Source organism: Ceratotherium simum, chromosome 27 (genome assembly GCF_057802395.1).
Source record: "Ceratotherium simum simum isolate JZ-2026a chromosome 27, ASM5780239v1, whole genome shotgun sequence".
Taxonomy (NCBI): Eukaryota; Metazoa; Chordata; class Mammalia; order Perissodactyla; family Rhinocerotidae; genus Ceratotherium; species Ceratotherium simum.
In genome coordinates, this window is record NC_141926.1 from 26,131,658 (window position 1) to 26,152,506 (window position 20,849).

The 20,849-nt window shown below is 34.7% G+C and overlaps 1 protein-coding gene across 2 annotated transcripts in view; it reads left to right on the forward strand.

The window, feature by feature from the left end:
• TMPRSS15 (transmembrane serine protease 15) overlaps nt 1-20,849 on the forward strand; it is a 144,628-nt gene that overhangs the window by 71,270 nt on the left and 52,509 nt on the right. For both annotated transcript variants that reach the window (XM_004429501.2, XM_004429502.2), the window contains 3 exons: nt 4,816-4,905; nt 7,709-7,834; nt 10,474-10,614. In XM_004429501.2, the coding sequence (XP_004429558.1) occupies nt 4,816-4,905; nt 7,709-7,834; nt 10,474-10,614 (357 nt within the window). The remainder of the gene's footprint in view (nt 1-4,815; nt 4,906-7,708; nt 7,835-10,473; nt 10,615-20,849) is intronic.

Consider the following 20,849-nt stretch of genomic DNA (forward strand, 5'->3'; position numbering starts at 1 on the left):
TCAACAAAATGGTATACAAGGAAAGTACCTCAACATAATAAAGGCTATTTATGACAAACCCACAGTCAACATCATATTCAACGAGGAAAGTCTAAAAGCCATTCCTCTGAGAACAGGAACAAGACAAGTGTGCCCACTCTCACCACTCTTATTCAACATAGTACTGGAGGTTTTGGCCAGAGCAATTAGGCAAGAAAAAGAAATAAAAGGAATCCAAATAGGCAATGAAGAAGTGAAACTCTCCCTATTTGCAGATGACATGATTTTCTATATAGAAAACCCTAAAGAATCCATTGGAAAACTATTAGAAATAATCAACAACTACAGCAAAGTCTCAGGGTACAAAATCAACCTACAAAAATCAGTTGCATTACTGTATGCTAATAATGAACTAACAGAAAGAGAACTCAAAAAGATAATACCGTTTACACTTGCATCAAAAAGAATAAAATATCAAGGAATAAACCTTACTAAGGAGGTGAAAGACCTATACAATGAAAACTACAAGACATTATTGAAAGAAATTGATGATGACATAAAGAAATGGAAAGATATCCCATGCACATGGATTGGAAGAATAAACATAGTTAAAATGTGTATATTACCTTAAGCAATCTACAGATTCAACGCAATCCCAATCAGAATCCCAATGACGTTTTTCACGGAAATAGAACAAAGAATACTAAAATTCATATGGGGCAACAAAAGACCCCAAATAGCTAAAGCAATCCAAAGAAAAAAGAACAAAGCAGGAGGCATCACAATCCCTGACTTCAAAACATACTACAAAGCGATAGTCAGCAAAACAGCATGGTACTGGTACAAAAACAGACACACCGATCAATGGAACAAAATTGAAAGCCCAGAAATAAAACCACACGTATACGGACAGCTCATCTTCGACAGAGGAGCTAAGAACATTCAATGGAGAAAGGAATGTCTCTTCAATAAATGGTGTCGGGAAAACTGGACAGCCACATGCAAAAGAATGAAAGTGGACCATCTGCTATCGCCATTCACAAAAATTAACTCAAAATGGATCAAAGACCTGAAGGTGAGACCTGCAACTATAAAACTCATGGAAGAAAATATAGGCAATACACTATTCGACATTGGTCATAAAGGAATATTTTCAGATTCCATGTCTACTCGGACTAGGGAAACTAAAAGGAAAATAAGCAAGTGGGACTTCATCAGATTAAAGAGCTTCTACGAGACAAATGAAACCAGGATCAAAATGAATAGACAACCTACCAGCTGGGAGAAAATATTTGCAAAACATATACCCAACAAGGGGTCAATCTCCATAATATATAAAGAACTCACACAACTGAACAACAAAAAAACAAACAACCCAATCAAAAAATGGGCAGAGGAAATGAACAGACATTTCTGTCTGTTCCATCAGAAGATATACACGTGGCCAATAGGCATATGCAAAGATGTTCAATATCACTAATCATCAGGGAAATACAAATCAAAACAACACTAAGATATCACCTCATGCCTGTTAGAATGGATAGAATCACCAAGACAAAAAACAACAAATGTTGGATAGGATATGGAGAAATGGGAACCCTCATACACAGCTGGTGGGAATGCAAACTGGTGCAGCCTCTATGGAAAATGGTATGGAGATTCCTCAAAAAATTAAAAATAGAAATACCCTATGATCCAGCTATCCCACTACTGGGAATTTATCCAATGAACCTGAAATCAACAATCCAAAGAGGCTTATGCACCCCTGTGTTCATTGCAGCGTTATTCACTATAGCCAAGAAGTGGAAGCAACCCAAGTGTCCCTCGACTGATGATTGGATCAAGAAGATGTGGCATATATACACAATGGAATACTACTCAGCCATAAAAAAAGACAAAATCGTCCCATTTGCAACAACGTGGATGGGCCTGGAGGGTATTATTTTAAGTGAAATAAGCCAGCAAGAGAAAGACAAACACTGTACGATCTCACTTGTATGTGGAATATAAACCAACACATGGACAGACAAAACTGTATAGTGGTTACCAGGGGCAAGGGGGTGGGGGATGGGCACAAGGGGTGAAGGGAGACGTGTATATGGTGATTGACAAACAATAATATACAACCAAAATTTCACAATGTTATAAACTATTAAGACCTCAATAAAAAAACTAAAAAAAAATTATATTTGAAATGCATTTCAAAAAGTACTTCTTAAGTATTTTAAAAGAATGAATTTTCCAAAACTTCTGTTTAGTGAGGAAATGCTAAGTAAACTCTCTGTCTTGACAGGCTTAGCAGTTATAGTTAACAATATTTTAGTTCTGGTTGTGTGTTTATTAAAGTCCTAGCTGCTCATCTATTTATAATATAATGTACTGCTAAGTGTTCGGTTATGTGAAAATTCAATTGTCTCCAAAATGGCAGCTATTTACTATATTAGGAGTATTCAACTTTGAAATTTTCCTATTCCTTGAAGAGAAAATGGGAATGATGGTTAAAAATCAATAACAAAAACAAAAAGAAAAAAACCCTACTAGCCACACCGGTCACGGCTAAATTTGTGGGATAGGAAGAGCTGGTTGGCCCCAGTCTTCAATCAGCAGAGTGATTTCTGCCCCTGCAGTTACACTTTCCCCTCCCCATTAGTTTCCTCGAGGATTGAAGGAAGCATTTCACGGCACGTAGAATTAATAAAATTAAATGAGTTGATGTATGTGGGAGTTGAGGGTTTGTAGTAGATCCTTCTTCAAAAATCTTTGCAAGACAATTAGTCACATAATCAGGGAGAGTATTGGCCTCACAGGAAGAGCTGCTGTGGCAGCGTACAGTTCCTTCAGCCTTTCCCTCACCCTCGCCAGCGGAGAACCTGCCCTTATTCCTCATTATCGCTCTTTCTTTAGTTCAAACACCTTCTTCAGCACCCTGTGCTTTCTTCCTTCTAGATCTATCTATCGTTGACTTTACTTAGTACTTTCGTCCATGTTCCCCTCTGCCTTCCTTCTTGTCTATACCTATTAAATATATTCCGCAAGCCCATCCAGTGCCCCTTATTGAGACGCAGTCTCAACCCTGCCTGTGGCTTGGAGCAGATTGTGGAAATGATTCAGAATTTAATCAACTCAATAGGAGACAGCAACCTACTGTGGGATGAGTTTGAAATTCACTGAGTTGAAGTCTCGACTCTAACACTAGTGGATGTGTACAGCATTACACATGAATACTTCCAATGCTCAGATTGTTCATTTAAAACTGAAATAATAATAGTAATTACCTAATCGACAAGTATGCCCTGAAAACCATTACTGAGTATGCCGGGTAATGTCCAGGCACTTTTCAAAAATTATGTCTGATTTTTACAACCACTCTGAAAATCTCCCATATGTATCTATTTTGTATATGAGAAAATCAAGTCTCAGAAAAACAAATATCTAACTCGGAGCAACAATTTTAATCCCCCAGCTCCAACACATCTTTTTTTTTTTACACCATGTTCTTTCCCCAAATATGACAATGTACATGGAAACACTTTGCAAATGATAAGGGTTTGTAAGAGGTTTTATTATTCTTGCTAAGCTCATCTGGGTATGGACAAGCCTGGCCCAGGAGGGCATATAAGGTAGACCAGGCCCTACCTCCTTACAGAACAGGATAGGTTGGCAATGATACCACTATTGAGCTGCAGCAACTGCCTCTCTGTCCCATCATATACATCATGAACCCAAATCTAAGAGGCTTATTACATACAAATTTGGAAGATGCACATGAATTTCAAAGGATCTACGTAAATAAGGCAGATGACATTTAAAAGCAGGATCAAAGAAGAGGGTATGATTGAAGGCACAGCCGCAGGTGTAGAGACATTTAATTAACTCTCCTATAATCTGAATTCTATCTTGTTGGGATTAAATAACCTCAGTATCATCTACTTTTAATAATAGGAACAATATATACTTATCCCAGTTTTCCATATTCTTCAAATTAGGTTACTTTTACTCTTTTAATCTTAAATGTAACATAATAATAAAAATAAGATAGAATTGGGATACTTAAAGTAGTTGATAAATTTTTATGTTACTTGAGAATTTTCTTCTAATAAGTAAGACCATAACTATAAAGTAAGTTAAGAATTTTGTGAGGTTAATCTACCTACTTAAAGCATCATACCCTTAACTGGAAGATCTATGCTCTTTTTTTCTAATAAATTTGCGCTAAGCTCAGGCCCAACTTGACTCCCGGACAATGCTGGGTAACAGATCAGTCTAGAGCAATTATTTAGCAAGTGGAGTTTCAATTTGCCTCCCTTTCCTGACAGTCAAATGCCTCAATATACAAGATGGTGAAGCTTTCTCTCTACTGGAAATAAACCAGTAAAAAAAGAAGGGAAAAAAACAGAAATGGCAGATATAGTGATTTACTAGCCCTTCTCATAAGAGAGTGGCAGATGTAAAATTTGTTCTATTATAAAGATCCTTTTTTTCCTACAGCAAGGAGTTGATACTTTATTTCATGAAGTCTATTTTCAAAAGATGCTCAGCAAAAATATTTCCTTGCCAAAATAATTTGGGGAAATGCTGCGCACTATTATGCCTTCTTGGAGATTCACAAAGAACTTAAGAATATCTAAGATTTTGAGAAGTTCTTCAGTAAAGAGACCTGTTTACCTGTATTTTTGTCTCACTTAAGTTGCAATGTTTTCTCTTACACAAACTCTAAAATTTATCTGTCGAAACAAGTATTCCAAGAAATATAATTGGAAACTTGCTGGCATATGGTATTATCTCTCTGAAATAAACATTATGTTACTAATGAGTTTTCATTGCTTTCCTTTTCAGCGGACTGTGGAGGACCTTTTGAACTGTGGGAGCCAAATACTACATTCACTTCTCCGAACTTTCCAAACAACTACCCTAATCAGGCTTCCTGTAAGTCATTTCTTTTCTAGGCTGGGAGAAACAAATGTATATATCAAGGTTAGATTTCCCCCTTGACACAGCAAAGTGAATAATAAATTTGCCAAACCTGGATACACCAACCACATCTATGAGATTGCTTAATATAATTATAACACCAAGAATAACAGTAATAATTACTAACTTTTTTTAAGCATTTATTTCATGCCAGGCACTGTGCTAGGGCTTAATATATATTATTTCAGTCAATTCTTACAATAATTATTTGAAGCCTGTGCTATTACTATAATTCCCAAATTAAAAAGTTGAATAAAGCCAGTAAGTGAAAGAGTCAGCCTTACTCCAGATACTGCTCTCTTAATCACTCCCCTTGATTATGCATATTATGTCTATAGTGCATATAACAAGTTTGCAATTCCATTGAATAAAGTCAGTGGAAAGTACAAAAAGTAAAGAGCCAATTGTGACATCTACAGCTTTTGTAAATATAGACTAGTGTCAGTAAAGCAGGCCTCTAGAGTAATGTGATTAGATTCTCAGTATAAAAGATGAAATAAGGAAGATAATTAAAAGATCTAAGGGTAAAGATAAGACGAGTTTGCTACAATCGCACAAAGCCAATGTATTCCTAACTAGAGAAACTCATTAGAGCTGCAAAGAGATTGTGTTACAGATGCAGATCCCCCACCCATCCTACAAAGATTCCACCTTAGTAGATCTGGGAAACAGACATGTTCCTCCCATGGCTGCACCTAATGATTAGCACCACCAATTTAAATGGAGAATGCTACCAGTGAAAGAAATGCCCTAATGACAGTGAAAAAATGTGTTGTTAGAAAATGTCAACTTTTCTTCCTTCAAATGATCCAGAGATAAGTAAGTATCACTTTCATAGCAGAATAGAGTTACTATTATAGGGAGATATCTGATGCAAAAAAATAAACAGCCATTAATCTAATTTGACTTGTGTGGGGAACCAGAGATTATCATCTCTACTTCACATTGAAGACATCCTTTTTAAAATATATCATTTGAACAAAGTAATGACCTAAAAAATACGAAAATAAGTGCAACACTGAAAGAACGATTTGGAGAAATTTTTTAAATTTATTGATTTATTCAGCAAATATTTCTTGAGCACTTTACTTGTTAGGCACTGAGTAAGTAAAGAAAAAACAAACATCGCAGTCTAGATGGGGATTCAGATAAGTTGTTGGGCATTAAAAAATATCCAAGGTACTGTTATAAGGGCAAAGGCAGGATGCTGTGGAGGGACATGAGGGATATTTAACACATGAAAATTCCGAGATAGAAGATCTTGACTTTTTCTTGAATCTCTAAGTAAAATTAAGTAATTGATAACAAATGAAATTGCGGGCATGAAGGAATTTCACACCACGTTGAGCAGTTTGGATTTTATTCTGAGAGCACTGGGGAGACTTGGAATGGTTTATAGGAAAGCAGTGATAAAATTAAGCTTTTAGGAGCTGGCCTGGTGGTGTAGCCGTTCAGGTCACGCGCTCCGCTTTGCAACCCAGTGTTTGGCGGTTCATATCCTGGGACATACTCACCACTCATCAAGCCATGCTAAGGCAGTGTCTCACATAGGCAACTAGAAGGATGTACAACTATGACATACAACTATCTACTGGGGCCTTGGGGAGAAAAAAAGGAGGCAGATTGGCAACAGACGTTAGCTCAGGGCCAGTCTTCCTCAAAAAAAAAAAATCAAGCTTTCATTTTAGATGGATCCATCTGGCTGTAGGATCAGAGATAGATGGTAAGGGAGGAGAGCCATCTGCGTCACCGATTAGGAGATGAGAAATAACAGTGAATTGAACTCAGATAGTGGCAATAGAGACTGACAAGTAAATGGATTTCAAGGGATACAGGAGGTGGTATTGACAGGCTCTGGTGATTGATTGGACATTGTAGGAGAGGAGGTCAAGAACGATGCTGAGGTTTCTGGTGTAGACAACTGTGAGTGGATGATTAGTGGTGCCATTTACTGAAATAGGAAGAATAAGACAAGGAACGAGTTTGGGAAAGAGACAATTCTGTGTTCCCTTTATTACACGTTGGGTTTGAGATATATATATCCTTAGACAGTAAATAATTGGATGAATTCGTCTACTTCTCAAAAAAAATGCAGAAAATACTTAGAAGTCATTACTATATTGATGAAATGATCTTCCCTAAGAGTGAGTGAGAATACTCATGCAGAATGAGGAAAGGGCCCAGAACAGAATCTGAAGACTTAATTGTTTAAGGAATTAATAAAGAACAAGGAATGTTTATTGATAACAAGGCTGGTAATTTTGTTTTGTTTTGTTTTTTTCCAAGATGAACTGCCAGCATACAACATATATAAATAAAGGCAAATATTACATAAAGAAATGTTAAATTTTATTTGCCCTACAAATTGCATTTTAATCACCTCATTTTACTCCAAATTTAATCATGGAAAATAAAATAAATGGAATTAGAATGTTATTATCTTTAGATATTCATAAATTTTAGATTGTAGGAGTAAAAGGCTGTTTGCAAGCTTTGATTGAAATATTCCATTTTATATAAAATAAAACAAATTTGATTATAAGTTATTTCAAATTTAATTGAAATTTTACTATAAATATTCCTGACTAGATCAATATATTTCCTCATACACACATAAAAAAAATAGCTTGGAATATTGGTTGTTATAAAATGGAAAAAATCTTTGAAAGTGATTTGAAATTCTCAAGAGCATAAAGCTTTTGATATAAATCAAAAGAAGTGTGTTCTAAATTAAGCTTTGTTTTTTATTACTTTTAAGGTGTTTGGATTTTAAATGCACAAGATGGAAAGAATATACAACTTCATTTTCAAGAATTTGACTTGGAAAATATTGCAGATGTAGTTGAAATGAGAGATGGTGAAGGAGATGATTCCTTGTTCTTAGGTAAGTCTGCAATTTAAATATTGTGAAGGTTGAATAGCTCAAGACATTGGACTGATGGAGAGAGCATTTCTTGATAAATGTAATCATTATTTTATAACTAGCAAAATGACAACACAACAGTAGAGTAGCATGTCAAATTGTACATGGCATTTTTAATATGGGGAGTGTTTGCAACGATGATGGAATAATTTTCTTCTTGAGCATTCTTGGCAAACCAAGATTAATGTTTTTGAGTCAGCAGTTCCTATCAGCTAATATTAATTCACTACAATAAGCATTACACCTTGGAGACTAAGAGCTAAGGACACCCATTATGAAGTTTTCTATGCATTGTGTGTACACCAGACATCCAAAGATAACTATTAAATCTGACTTTATTTCACTTCAAACTAAAAAAATAAATTGTGTTTGTTATACAAAATTTTAAAATAATTTTTATTTTATATTTCATTATTTTTTTAAATTTTTTATTGAGGTAACATTAGTTTATAACATTATATAAATTTCAGGTGTACATCATTATATTTCAGTTTCTGTGTAGACTACATCATGTCGTTATTACTTTGATTGTCTGTGTCTCTAGTACTAGCTGCTTCTTTTATAAGTAACTGAGAATGATTCAAAAATTGACTAATGTTGGGGCCAGCCCAGTGGTGCAAGCAGTTGGGTGCATGTGCTCCGCTGCGGCGGCCTGGGGTTCGCCAGTTCGGATCCCGGGCACACACTGATGCACTACTTGGCAAACCATGCTGTGGCGGCGTCCCATATAAAGTGGAGGAAGATGGGCACAGATGTTAGCCCAGGGCCAGTCTTCCTCAGCAAAAAAAGAAGAGGATTGGTGAATGTTAGCTCAGGGCTGATCTCCTCACAAAAAAAAAAAAAAATTGACCAACGTTGATTTTTCCCTGTTATCTATTGATCATTAATTTTTAATAAACTTGGGGAAAAAGTGTACTATTCTAGATCTTCGTGTACATAGATCATAAAATACACGTTAACAAAAATCAATCAAAGATAATAGCTAATATCTTAGTTAACTACTACCAATTTTAAGAAAGAAGTGTGTTTTGATAAGTCATACATTAAATTATGAAAATGAGTAAAGGGTCAACTGGAATGCATGAAACAACACACTTAACAAGTAAAAGGGCTTTATCTAACTGTCCTTTGGACTCATGTTAATCATTTCCTATGAAATCTGGCCAGATAGCTACGCAATCAGGATGCAGTCACATGAAGGCTGCCACCAATGGATGAAGAAAGACCTCCAGAGGGCACTTTCTACAGCAATGAGGGGCAGGGTGGTGGAGAGGGTGCCCGAGCCATACTAATCCCTCACCCCTTATATGGGGTTCTTCAACAAAATCCCACAAAGATCTAGAGTGCAAGCTTCCTAGGAGAGGATTTTGAGAGCCACACACAGAACAAATAAACGGTGCAAGTCTTGGTGAGGCTGGGAGACCAGTGCTGGCGAAAACTGAGGAACTTCAAATTTGATTTTCCTATACACAGTTATAAACACATTTTGAGCAGTTCTGCCGTTTTCAGGTTACATTGTCCTTCTAATAACAACTTCAATGTTCTCATGGTCTAAGAAAATTCCATTTTCATCATTCTACCTCTTAGTATTTACCTCAATCACTGAAAAGTAAATAAGAATCCCTAAAGGATCTCAGAATCATAATTTTCAAATTTGTAGGCAAGACGCTCTTTTAAAACAGAATTGCTTTCAGGGATTCCAATATATAAAATATTTAATAAGAAGAATGTATTTTTATTTATTTATTTTTTGCTGAGGAAGATTCACCCTGAGCTAACATCTGTTGCCAACCTTCCTCATTGTTTTGCTTGAGGAAGATTAGCCCTGAGCTAATGTCTGTGCCAGTCTTCCTCTACTTTTATATGTGGGTCGCTGCATCAGCATGGCTGATGAGTGGTGTAGGTCTGCACCCAGGCTCGAAATCCCCCTGAACCCGGGCCGCAGAAGCAGAACACACCGAACTTAACCACTATGCCTCAGGGCCGGATGAATGTATTTTTAATTAGCTTCTTTATTCTTTAGTAAAGAGTACTTCATTGTTTTTGAAACCCTCAAAGCCCAGCAATTAGTGCAAAAATATTTGAAAACCACCATTTGGGTTTATATTATCTGTCTCTAATTAATCCATCCTTCAGATTAGGTTAATGATTCAACATTCAAAAAATAACAAATAAATTTGGACAAAAATTTACTAAAGGAGACTATAGTCGCTGCTGTTTTATAAAGGTCTTTAAAAGCAGCCAAATAATCATTTTTCTGAGACAACCTGAGCTTTGAATAGTAGGGGTATTACGCCGGATAGTATTATGGGTAATTCATCCTTAAATTATAGAGCTACAGAAACCTCAGATACTGGAAATACTGGAAAAGCTGGAAGAAATACTGGGAATACTGGAAAAGCGCAAGAAAGAAGTTGGTTTTCCTAGAAGCAGTGTCCAAAATGTAGAAGAATATACACATTTATATACGTGTGGCTGTTTCATGAGCAAGCCGTGCTGCATGTTGTATACCTCTAGAAGATGGAACTGAGAAAAAGGGTGTATTTCCTTCTAGATTCAAAGGATCATCTCACTGATCATCTCGTTTTCCTTTGGAGCAGCTGTGTACACAGGGCCTGGTCCAGTGAACGACGTCTTCTCAACCACCAACAAAATGACCGTGCTTTTCATCACCGACGAACTGTTGACAAAACAGGGATTTAGAGCGAACTTCACTACTGGCTATCACTTGGGGATTCCAGGTAAGTACACTAGAGATTACATGTCGCATCGCAACTTTTGCAGCAAAATGAAAAAAGATGAAAGTGTATATTATTTCAAGGCCTAAATACGATTTCAATGTTTGCATTCTAAGACAGTTATTCTTCCTCAACTTAACAAAGATTTTCTTCCTTCACATCTGTATGACCACTGCCTGAGTCAGTTCAAAGCAGGAATCCACAATGTTTTTCAGCAGATCTACTTGCGCTTGTTTGGTGTGTAAAAAGTTATGAGTTTTGTTCACGAATGAGGGCCATTTTAAACGTTAAAAGTATGGTACTTGGCACTGTGAGGAAGGAGGACTGTCTGTCATGTTCCCTCTGCCAAGAGCATTTTCCGAGAACAGCAGGGAGGCAGACAAGTGAGCTGTTTGGATGCCAACAACATCCAATTAAAAAATTAACATCATTAACTTCTTAGAGACAGCAGGGGTAAAGCCACTGCGTAAAGAGTGAAGGAATTTGATGCTGCTATTTGCTGTCATGCACAACCTTCTTACCCTATACTTTTTATTATATCTGTAAGATAATCAGCACAGAAAAGCAAAATTACTATTTTTTTAATTTTAAACAATTTTTTAAAAAGTCTTTTTTTTGTTAAAATTGCCTGCTTATCATGGGTGTATCTATATCTATATCTTTATATTCATATATAAAGGATATGATATAACTCTTTGTATTCAAGAGTCTACAGAGAATATTTTAGAGCTTGCTGCTCCCATGGACTATGATTTTTCTTATACTGTTGCCCCACAAGTCTGTGGTTCTCTCTAACTGCAAACATGTCAGGAAGACCACATGCATGTTACTTTCTTCATCGATCTTTCTCTTCCACAGGAGATTGGGGTTGTTTTGTCTTTAACTAGAATGTCTGGAAAAGAGGTCGAGTTGGAGCATTGATCCTCATCTGGCCTATTATCTAATCCCAGACTCGTCTGTGCAAATATCTGTTTCTCCACTCATAATTCACCTTGATCTTTGACCCCATCCAAGAAAGTTGTATGCTGTCAGCTTCACGGCAAACGTAGAGGTTAATCTGTATCTTGTCTACTCTCTGGCCCTGAAAATAAGTCACAACAACTGTTAGTATCCAAGCTGGCTGGGAGTGAGTGGTAGCTCAATCAACTAACTGCCCTTTTGGATTTTGCAACTGGTTTTAGAAGCAGCTAGACATCTACAGAAAATTGGAATTTGTCTTAAATTAGAGTGCATGAAAAAGAGCAAAATGTAGAAGACGACGTGATTTATAATTATTTTTAATTTATAAATTGTAATTATTCATTTTAAAATTATATTTATTTACAATTTACAATTATATCATTTTTCTGTTTAAATTTTTAAATTTCAAGAGGAAAATTTTCCAGCAAATTCCTAAGCAGAGTAAATATAATCATTTTTCAAAGGTATTAAAAATCAAATCAGCTTTATATTTTACTCATTTCATGATGAATACTTAAAAACAGTGAGGTGATATTTTTAAGTTTTTGAAGAGAAACTACTCAATAAAAAGCATATGGGCATCAATATCATCCATATTTAAATGCAATAGAATTAAGTGCTCAGTTCTGCAAAGTAACCTAAATAAGAACAAGCAAATACCTAATACCCTGTCTACTGGAGGGACGGCCTCCTAACTTTTTTCCAAGAATGATGTCATGGAAAGAACTTTTGAAAGAAATATTATGTTTTTCAAAAAATGAAGATGAATAGTAAAACTAACTCAACTAATGAGACAAAAATTTAATAGCTCTAACCAATAAGAGAGTGAACTTATTCATAAATCCAAACAATTGAAATAATTATGGTTATTCCACCATCTGCAAAAAAGAAAGCATGTTGAAACAAACTTTTAGAGAAATAGTAGGTCTTTAAACCCATGTTTTAAATTGTAAATGAGCAGGGAGGAAAGAGAAGAACAGGTTGTGAAAAGGAAGACAGCAACAAATCTCTTCCATCAAAAATACTACAGCTACCGGTGTTTATTAGGTTCTTACAATGAGATAAATACAACATCAAGGATTTTGAAAAATATTACAAGCAGTTTCTATTCAAGATAAAAGCCAAAAGAGCATTGGACCGGCCCCATGGCTTAGCGGTTAAGTGCGCGCGCTCCGCTGCTGGCGGCCCGGGTTCGGATCCCGGGTGCGCACCGACACACCGCTTTTCCGGCCATGCTGAGGCCACGTCCCACGTACAGCAACTAGAAGGATGTGCAACTATGACATACAACTATCTACTGGGGCTTTGGGGGAAAAATAAATAAATAAATAGAATTATAAAAAAAAAAAAAAAAAGCCAAAATAGCATAATCTATTGTTTCCACAAAATAGATACCAGACTTATGGTATAGGGATTGATATATTTGTTTGCCCTTTTGCTAGATCTCAGTGACTATTATTATGTTATTTAGGAAATAAATCGTTTAGAGAAAACTCCCTTGATTGAAGCTAGAATGGAGTCTTCCATGACTGTCACTGTGTGGTGAATATGCTGGAATGTAGTTTCACATTCCTCCTGGACATGGGACAGATGCTGCTGGGGAGTAGAAAATGGAGTGATTGAGTCGTCATCAGCACAATCTTCTCCCAGAGAGATTTTTACACCAAAAAAATGAAAAGCAATTACAGAAGCAGGGAATTGGCAGTGGAAGATAATCAAGCTGGTAATGGAACGAGAGATGGAGCCCAAATATCTGTTTATATTGTTGCTCAGCTTTGGTGATCATTTTGGGAAAAAATATAAAAGGGATATCACAAATTTTCAGCATTTATGTGCTTCATTATATTCTGAGATATTTTAGGGACACCTTCCAAATCATTCAACTGAAATATAAAATAATTGTATAACATATTTTTGATCTCCTTTCTTTATCCTATTTTTAACATTTCCATTTGCATTAAGCTCAAGTATATGAAATATAGATTTATTGAGATCGGTCTTCTATAAATGTCCCTTCATTGCTCTTCTCTGATACTCAGAGTCTTAATTTGGAATTCAATAGTGCTTATCAGGCAATGGTGGCAGTGGCAGCTGATTCCATTTAGGGGTTTAGAGCCCTCCCCAGATTGTGTGGCATGTGCCTTAGGGATCAATTCAGTTCCGTTTAAAACCCAGCATATGTTGACTAAATGAGGCAGGGCTACTGGAGACTTCATAGAAAGGAGATGGGAAATCCAATTCTTAGCAATATTTCTTTTTTCTTCTCTCACCATGGGCATAAAATGATCAGAAATAAGATTTCAGAGGCCACAGAGAGTTAAACTTTTGGATTAAAGACTCCTTAGTGAAACTGAACTGCTATATGTTGCAAAGAATCAGAATCCAGTTCATGCATGTAAGGAAAAAAATTTTTTTTTTTTTTGAGGAAGATCAGCCCTGAGCTAACATCCATACCAATCCTCCTCTTTTTGCTGAGGAAGACCGGCCCTGAGCTAACATCTATTGCTAATCCTCCTCCTTTTTTTTTTTTTTTCCCCAAAGCCCCAGTAGATAGTTGTATGTCATAGTTGCACATCCTTCTAGTTGCTGTATGTGGGATGCGGCCTCAGCATGGCTGGACAAGCAGTGTGTTAGTGCACGCCCGGGATCCAAACCCGGGCCGCAAGTAGCGAGGGTTCGAGGCAGGCCCCAGGAAAATTTTCAGAGAGTTTATTTACACTCCTCCTCTGAATTGATCATTTCTATTTAGTACAGCAAGAGATTGTTTTGCCCATTCAGCCTTTTTTCATCCAGTGCATTCATCTTACAGACGCAAGTTAATTTTTCCGGATTCATAGAGTATAACCCTAAAGCTTTAGGTAGAGCACAAAAATGAATTACAATTTTCAGATATTTACACATTTTCATTCATATTTTTATTTAGGTATTTAAATTTGTTTCCATTCACAAATATGGGCTTTTCCAATTAAATATAGCCTGACTACACTAGTAGGAGAGTAAAATTATCAATAAATTTATCTATGATTAAATTATTGGCATTGAAAAATCATTTTTACAAGATTTTAACAAGCAATGAAAACAAAGTAATGAGATAATTTAAAAATAACTAGTGGTGGATAATATGCTATAAGTATATTAAGAATTTGATCATGGATATGTAATTAGTGTGTCAATTTTTTAAATAAATGTAATATATATTAAACTGTAGATTTAAAATAGAATATATAAATACAAACACATGTATATCTAGTTTTAAGCCTTCCTATTTTCTAAAGGAAAATTAATACTAGTAAAATAAAAGATAAAGTCAATTAAAATATTAATGTCTGCCTGTAGAATATGTAGTTGTCTTCGCCCATTTGTCATCTCACTAATCTGGTTAAAAAACATGTGTTTGTGAAACAAATTGATAATTACATTTACAAGAACCTCTCTAATAGTATTATATTTGATATATGTAACCTACTTCTCCCACGGGGTAATGATTTGTAGACACAACCAGCCCAGCCATGTCTTCCTTACAATATTTTTTTATTAAGGTAATTTAGATTTGGGTTGAAAAAATACAGAATTTTTCAAAGTTTAAAATAAATTATACAAATAGCTCCAGTTATTGTTGTAAGATACCCAGAGGAAAGGGTTAGGTATGATTTCTTGTTGTTTACATGATTGTCTGGAGGGGAAAGGAGCACACCCAGCACATGAAAGTAAGAACATTAACTTAAAGATATCAGTGAAAAAGATAATTTTTAAATATTATTATTTTTTCTGTTAAGAATATTATTTATTGAGCATTCAATGTATTCATATTGGTATACTAAACATATTTCATTTTCTTTAACTAACTCTCACGATACACCTAAGACATAAGTAGTATTTATTCCCATTTGTCAGTAGAGGAACCTGAGTCTCAGAAAGGTTAATTTATTTGTCCAAGTTCAAAAATAATAAAAAAGAAAGTGGCTAAATTGCAGATCAAACTAAAGTCGTATGATTCCAGATCCTACATTTTAACCAACACTCAAATTCAAGTAAGTAAATTTTGTCTTCATAGTTCATACAATTAATTTCTATTTTTCAAATCAATGGAGTTACCATCAGCCAATCAATTGCCTAATTTAAAAATGTAATTTTTGAAATCATACTTTTAAGCATTGCTTTATATTGTGTCAACTCTATTACTAAGGTTCATACTAATTTTTGAGGCATATCACTCATTTAACATAAATTAATTCACTTAACGTTTAACAAATATCTACTGATTTCCCACTTTGTGCCAGGCATTTTGTCAAGCCCTAGGCATATAAAGATGAAGAAACAAGGCATTATGGATATTGCAGCTACTAAAGTGTGTATTCAGTTTAAAGAATGGACTCAATGAGCGTGTCAACAGGAAAAGCTTTACTTTCCTCCATCTACTTTATTTCAAATCTCTCTTTTTGCCCCTGTATATTTCAGGCAGATCTCTTTACTTTTATAGTTATTTCAGATATTTTCTTAACTGGGTAATTAAGACTCACTTTTGTTTATTTTATTTAATTATTTATTTAGTTTGTTTAGAAAATATATATTTTTTAAATTGAAATATAGTTGACATACAATATTGTATTAGTTTCAGGTGTACAACATAATGATTTCACATTTATATACGTTATGAACTGACTGTTCTGATAAGACTGGTAACCATCTGTCACCATACAAAGTTATTAAAATGTTGTTGACTATGTTCCATGTGCTGTAGATTACATGTCCATGGCTTATTTATTTTATGATGGGAATTTTGTACCTCTTAATACCCTTCACCTATTTCACCCTTTCCCCCACCCCATCTCCTCTGACAACCACCAGTTTGTTCTCTGTATCTATGAGTCTATTTCTGTTTTGTTTTGTTTATTCATTTGTTTGGTTTTTTCAGTTTCCACATATAAGTGAAATCACATGGTATTGTTTCTCTCTCTGACTTATTTCACTTAGCATAATACCCTCTAGATCCATCCATGTTGTCATAAACGACAGAATTCTATTCTTCTTTATGGCTGACTAATATTCCATTGTGTGTATATATGTATATACACACCACATCTTTTTTATTCGTTCACCTACCAATGGGTATTTAGGTTGCTTCCATATCTTGGCTATTGTAAATAATGCTACAATGAACATAGAGGTGTATATATCTTTTTGAATTAATGTTTTTGTTTTCTTTGGATAAATACCCAGAAGTGGAATTGCTAGATTGCTGGATCATGTGGTAGTTCTATTTTTGATTTTTTGAGGAACCTCCATACTGTTTTCCATAGTAGCTGCACCAATTTACATTCCCACCAACAGTGCATGAAGGTTCCCTTTTCTCCACATCCTAGCTAACACTTCTTATCTGTTGTCTTTCAGATAATAGCCATTCTGACAGATGTAGGGTGATATCTCATTGTGGTTTTGATTTGTATTTTCCTAATGATTAGTGACATTGAGCATCTTATCATGTGTCTGTTGGCCATCTGTATGTCTTCTTTTGAAAAATGTCTATTTGGATCCTCTGCCCATTTTTTAGTCAGATTTTTTTTTTTTTTTTGATATTGAGTAGTATGAGTTCTTTATACATTTTGGATATTAACCGCTTATTGGATATATCATTTGAAATATACTTTCCCATTTAGTAGGTTGCCTTTTTGTTTTGTTGATGGTTTTCTTCACTGTACAAAAGCTTTTTAGTTTGATGTAGTCCCATTTGTTTATTTTTGCTTTTGTTGCCCTTGCCCGAGAAGACATATCCAAAAAAATATTGCTAAGACCAATGTCAAAGAGTTTACTACCTATGTTTTCTTCTAGGTGTTTTATGGTTTCAGGTCTTATATTTAAGTCTTCATTCCATTTTGAGTTTATTTTTGAATATGGTGTAAGAAAGTGGTCTAGTTCCATTCTTTTGCATGTATCTGTCCACTTTTCCCAACACTATTTATTGAAGAGACTGTCTTTTCCCCATTGTATATGCTTGCCTCCTTTGTCTTAGATTGAGCATATAGGCATGGGTTTATTTCTGGGCTCTCTGTTGCATTCCATTGATCTATGTGTGTGTTTTTGTGCCAGTACCATACTATTTTGACTACTATATGAAACCAGGGAGCATGATACCTCCAGCTTTGTTCTTCTTTCTCAAGATTGTTTTGGCTATTTAGGTGTTTTGTGGTTCCATACAAATTTTAGGATTATTTGTTCTAGTTCTGTGAAAAATACCATTGCTATTTTAATAGAGATTGCATTGAATCTGCAGATGGCTATGGGTTATATGGACATTTTAACTATATTAATTCTTCCAAACCATGAGAATGGTATATCTTTCCATTTATTTATGTTGCCTTCAATTTGTTTCATCAATGTCTTATAGTTTTCTGTTTACAGGTCTTTCACCTCCTTGATTAAATTTTTACCTAGGTATTTTATTGTTTTTTGATGTAATTGTAAATGAGATTGTTTCTTAATTTCTCTTTCTGATAGTTTGTTCTTAGTGTATAGAAAAGCAACTGATTTCTGTATATTTTCTTTGTAAACTTTACTGAAATCATTTATTAGTTCTAATAATTTTTTGGTGGAGTCTTCAGGGTTTTCTATATATAGTATCATGTCATCTGCACATAGTAACAGTTTTACTTCTTTTCCAGTTGAATGCCTTTTATTTCTTTTTTCTTGTCTGATTGCTGTAGCTAGGATTTCCCACACTATGTTGAATAAGAGGGTCAAGATTGGACATTCTTGTCTTGTTCCTTATCTTACAGGAAAAGCTTTCAGCTTTTCACCATTGAGGATATTATATATATCGTTAGCAATGAGTTTGTCATATATGGCCATTATTATGTTGAGGTATATTCCCTCTATACCCACTTTGTTGAGGGTTTTTATTATAAATGATGTTGAATTTTGTCAAATGTTTTTTCTGCATCTATTGAGATGATCATATAATTTTTGTCCTTTGTTTTGTTAATGTGGTGTATGTATCGTGTTGATTGATTTGCAGATATTGAACCATCTCTGTATCCCTGGAATAAATCCCACTTGATCATGGTGTATGATCCTTTTAATGTGTTGTTGAATTCAGTTTATTAATATTTTGTTGAGGATTTTCACATCTATGTTCATCAGGGAACATCACATCTATGTTCATTGGCCTGTAATTTTTTTTTTTTTTTTTGAATGTCTTGACTGGTTTTGGTATCAAGGTAATGCTGGCCTCATAGAAGGAGTTTGGGAGCAATCCTTTCTCTTCAATTTTTTGGAATAGTTTGAGGATAAGTATCAACTCTTTTTTAAATGTTTTGTAGAATTCACCTGTGAGGCCTCAACTTTTGTTTGCTGGAATTTTTTGATTACTGGTTCAATTTCATTACTAGTAATCAGTCTGTTCATATTTTCTGTTTCTTCCTGATTCAGTCTAGGAAGATTGTATGCTTCTAAGAATTTATCCATTTATTCTAGGTTGTCCAATTTGTTGGCATATAATTGTTTGTAGTATTCTCTGATGATCTTTTGTATTTCTGTGGTGTCAGTTATAACTTCTCCTCTTTCACTTCTGATTTTATTCTTTTGGGCCCTCTCTCCTTTTTTCTTGATGAGTCAGGCTAAAGGTTTATCAATTTTGTTTATCTTTTCAAAGAACTAGGTCTTAATTTCATTGATCTTTTCTATTGTATTTTAGTCTCTATTTCATTTATTTCCATGCTGATCTTTATTATTTTCTTCCTTCTACTAACTTTGGGTTTTGTTTGTTCTTCTTTTTCTAGTTCCTTTTGGTGTACAGTTAGATTGTTTATTTGAGATTTTTCTTGTTTCCTCAGATAGGTCTATATTGCTATAAACTTTCCTCTTAGAACTGCTTTTGCTGTGTTCCATAGATTTTGGACTATGTGTTTTCATTTTCATTTGTCTCAAGTTGTCTTTGATTTCTTCTTTGACTTCTTTGTTGACCCATTGGTTGTTTAGTAGCATGGTGTTTAGCTTCCATGTGTGTGTTTTTTCAGTTTTCTTCTTGTAGTTGATTTCTAGTTTCATACCGTTGTGGTCAGCAAAGATGCTTGATATGATTTCAGTCTTCTTAAATTTATTGAGGCTTTCCTTGTGCCCTAACATCTGATCTATCCTGGAGAATGTTCCATGTGCATATGAAAAGAATGTATATTCTGCTGTTTTTAGATGGAATGTTCTATATGTATCAGTTAAGTTCACCTGGTCTAATGTGTCATTTAAGGTCAATGTTTCATTATTGATATTTTGTCTGGATGATCTATTCATTGATGTAAATGGGGTGTTAAAGTCCCCTACTATTATTGTGTTACTGTCAATTTCTCCCTTTATGTCTGTTAATATTTGCATTAACATGCTCCTATGTTGGGCACATAGATATTTACAAGTATTATATCCTCTTGTTGGATTGTTCCATTAATCATTATATAATGCCCTTCTTTGTGTTACAGTTTTTATTTTAAAGTCTATTTTGTCTGATATAAATATTGCTATCCCAGCTTTCTTTTCATTTCCATTTGCATGGGATATCTTTTTCCATCTCTTCATTTTCAGTCTGTGAGTTTCTTTAGATCTGAAGCATGTCTCTTGTAGGCAGCATATATATATGTCTCTTGTTTTTTATCCATTTGGCCACCTTATATCTTTTGATTGGAGCCTTTAGTCCATTTACATTTAAAGTAATTATTGATAGGTATGTACATTTTGCAACTTTGTTAATTGTTTTCCGGATTTTTTTAGTTCTTCTCTGTTCCTTTCTTCTTCTCTTGCTCTTTTCCCTTGTGATTTGATGACTATCTTTAGGGTTATGTTTGAGTTCCTTTCTCTTTATTTATTGTGTATCTATCATAGGTTTATGATTTGTGGTTACCATAAGGTTAATATACAATATCCTATGTATATAGCAGTCTATTTTAAGTTGATGGTCTCTTAAGTTCAAATGCATACCAGAAGCCCTACATTTTTAGTACCCCCACCAAAAATTATATGTTTTCACCTCATATTTTACCTCTTTAATTTTGTGTATCCCTTAACTTCTTATTATAGATATAAAAGATTTTACTACTTTTATCTTTTAAACTTCACACCTGCTTTATAAGTGGTTGATCCACTACCTTTACTATGCTTGCCTTTATCAGTGAGATTTTTTCTTTCATAATTTTCTTATTTCTCTTTGTTGCTTTGCTTTTCCACTTAAAGAAGTCCCTTTAACATTTATCATAAGGCCAGTTTACTGGTGATGAACTCCTTTAGTTTTTAGTTGT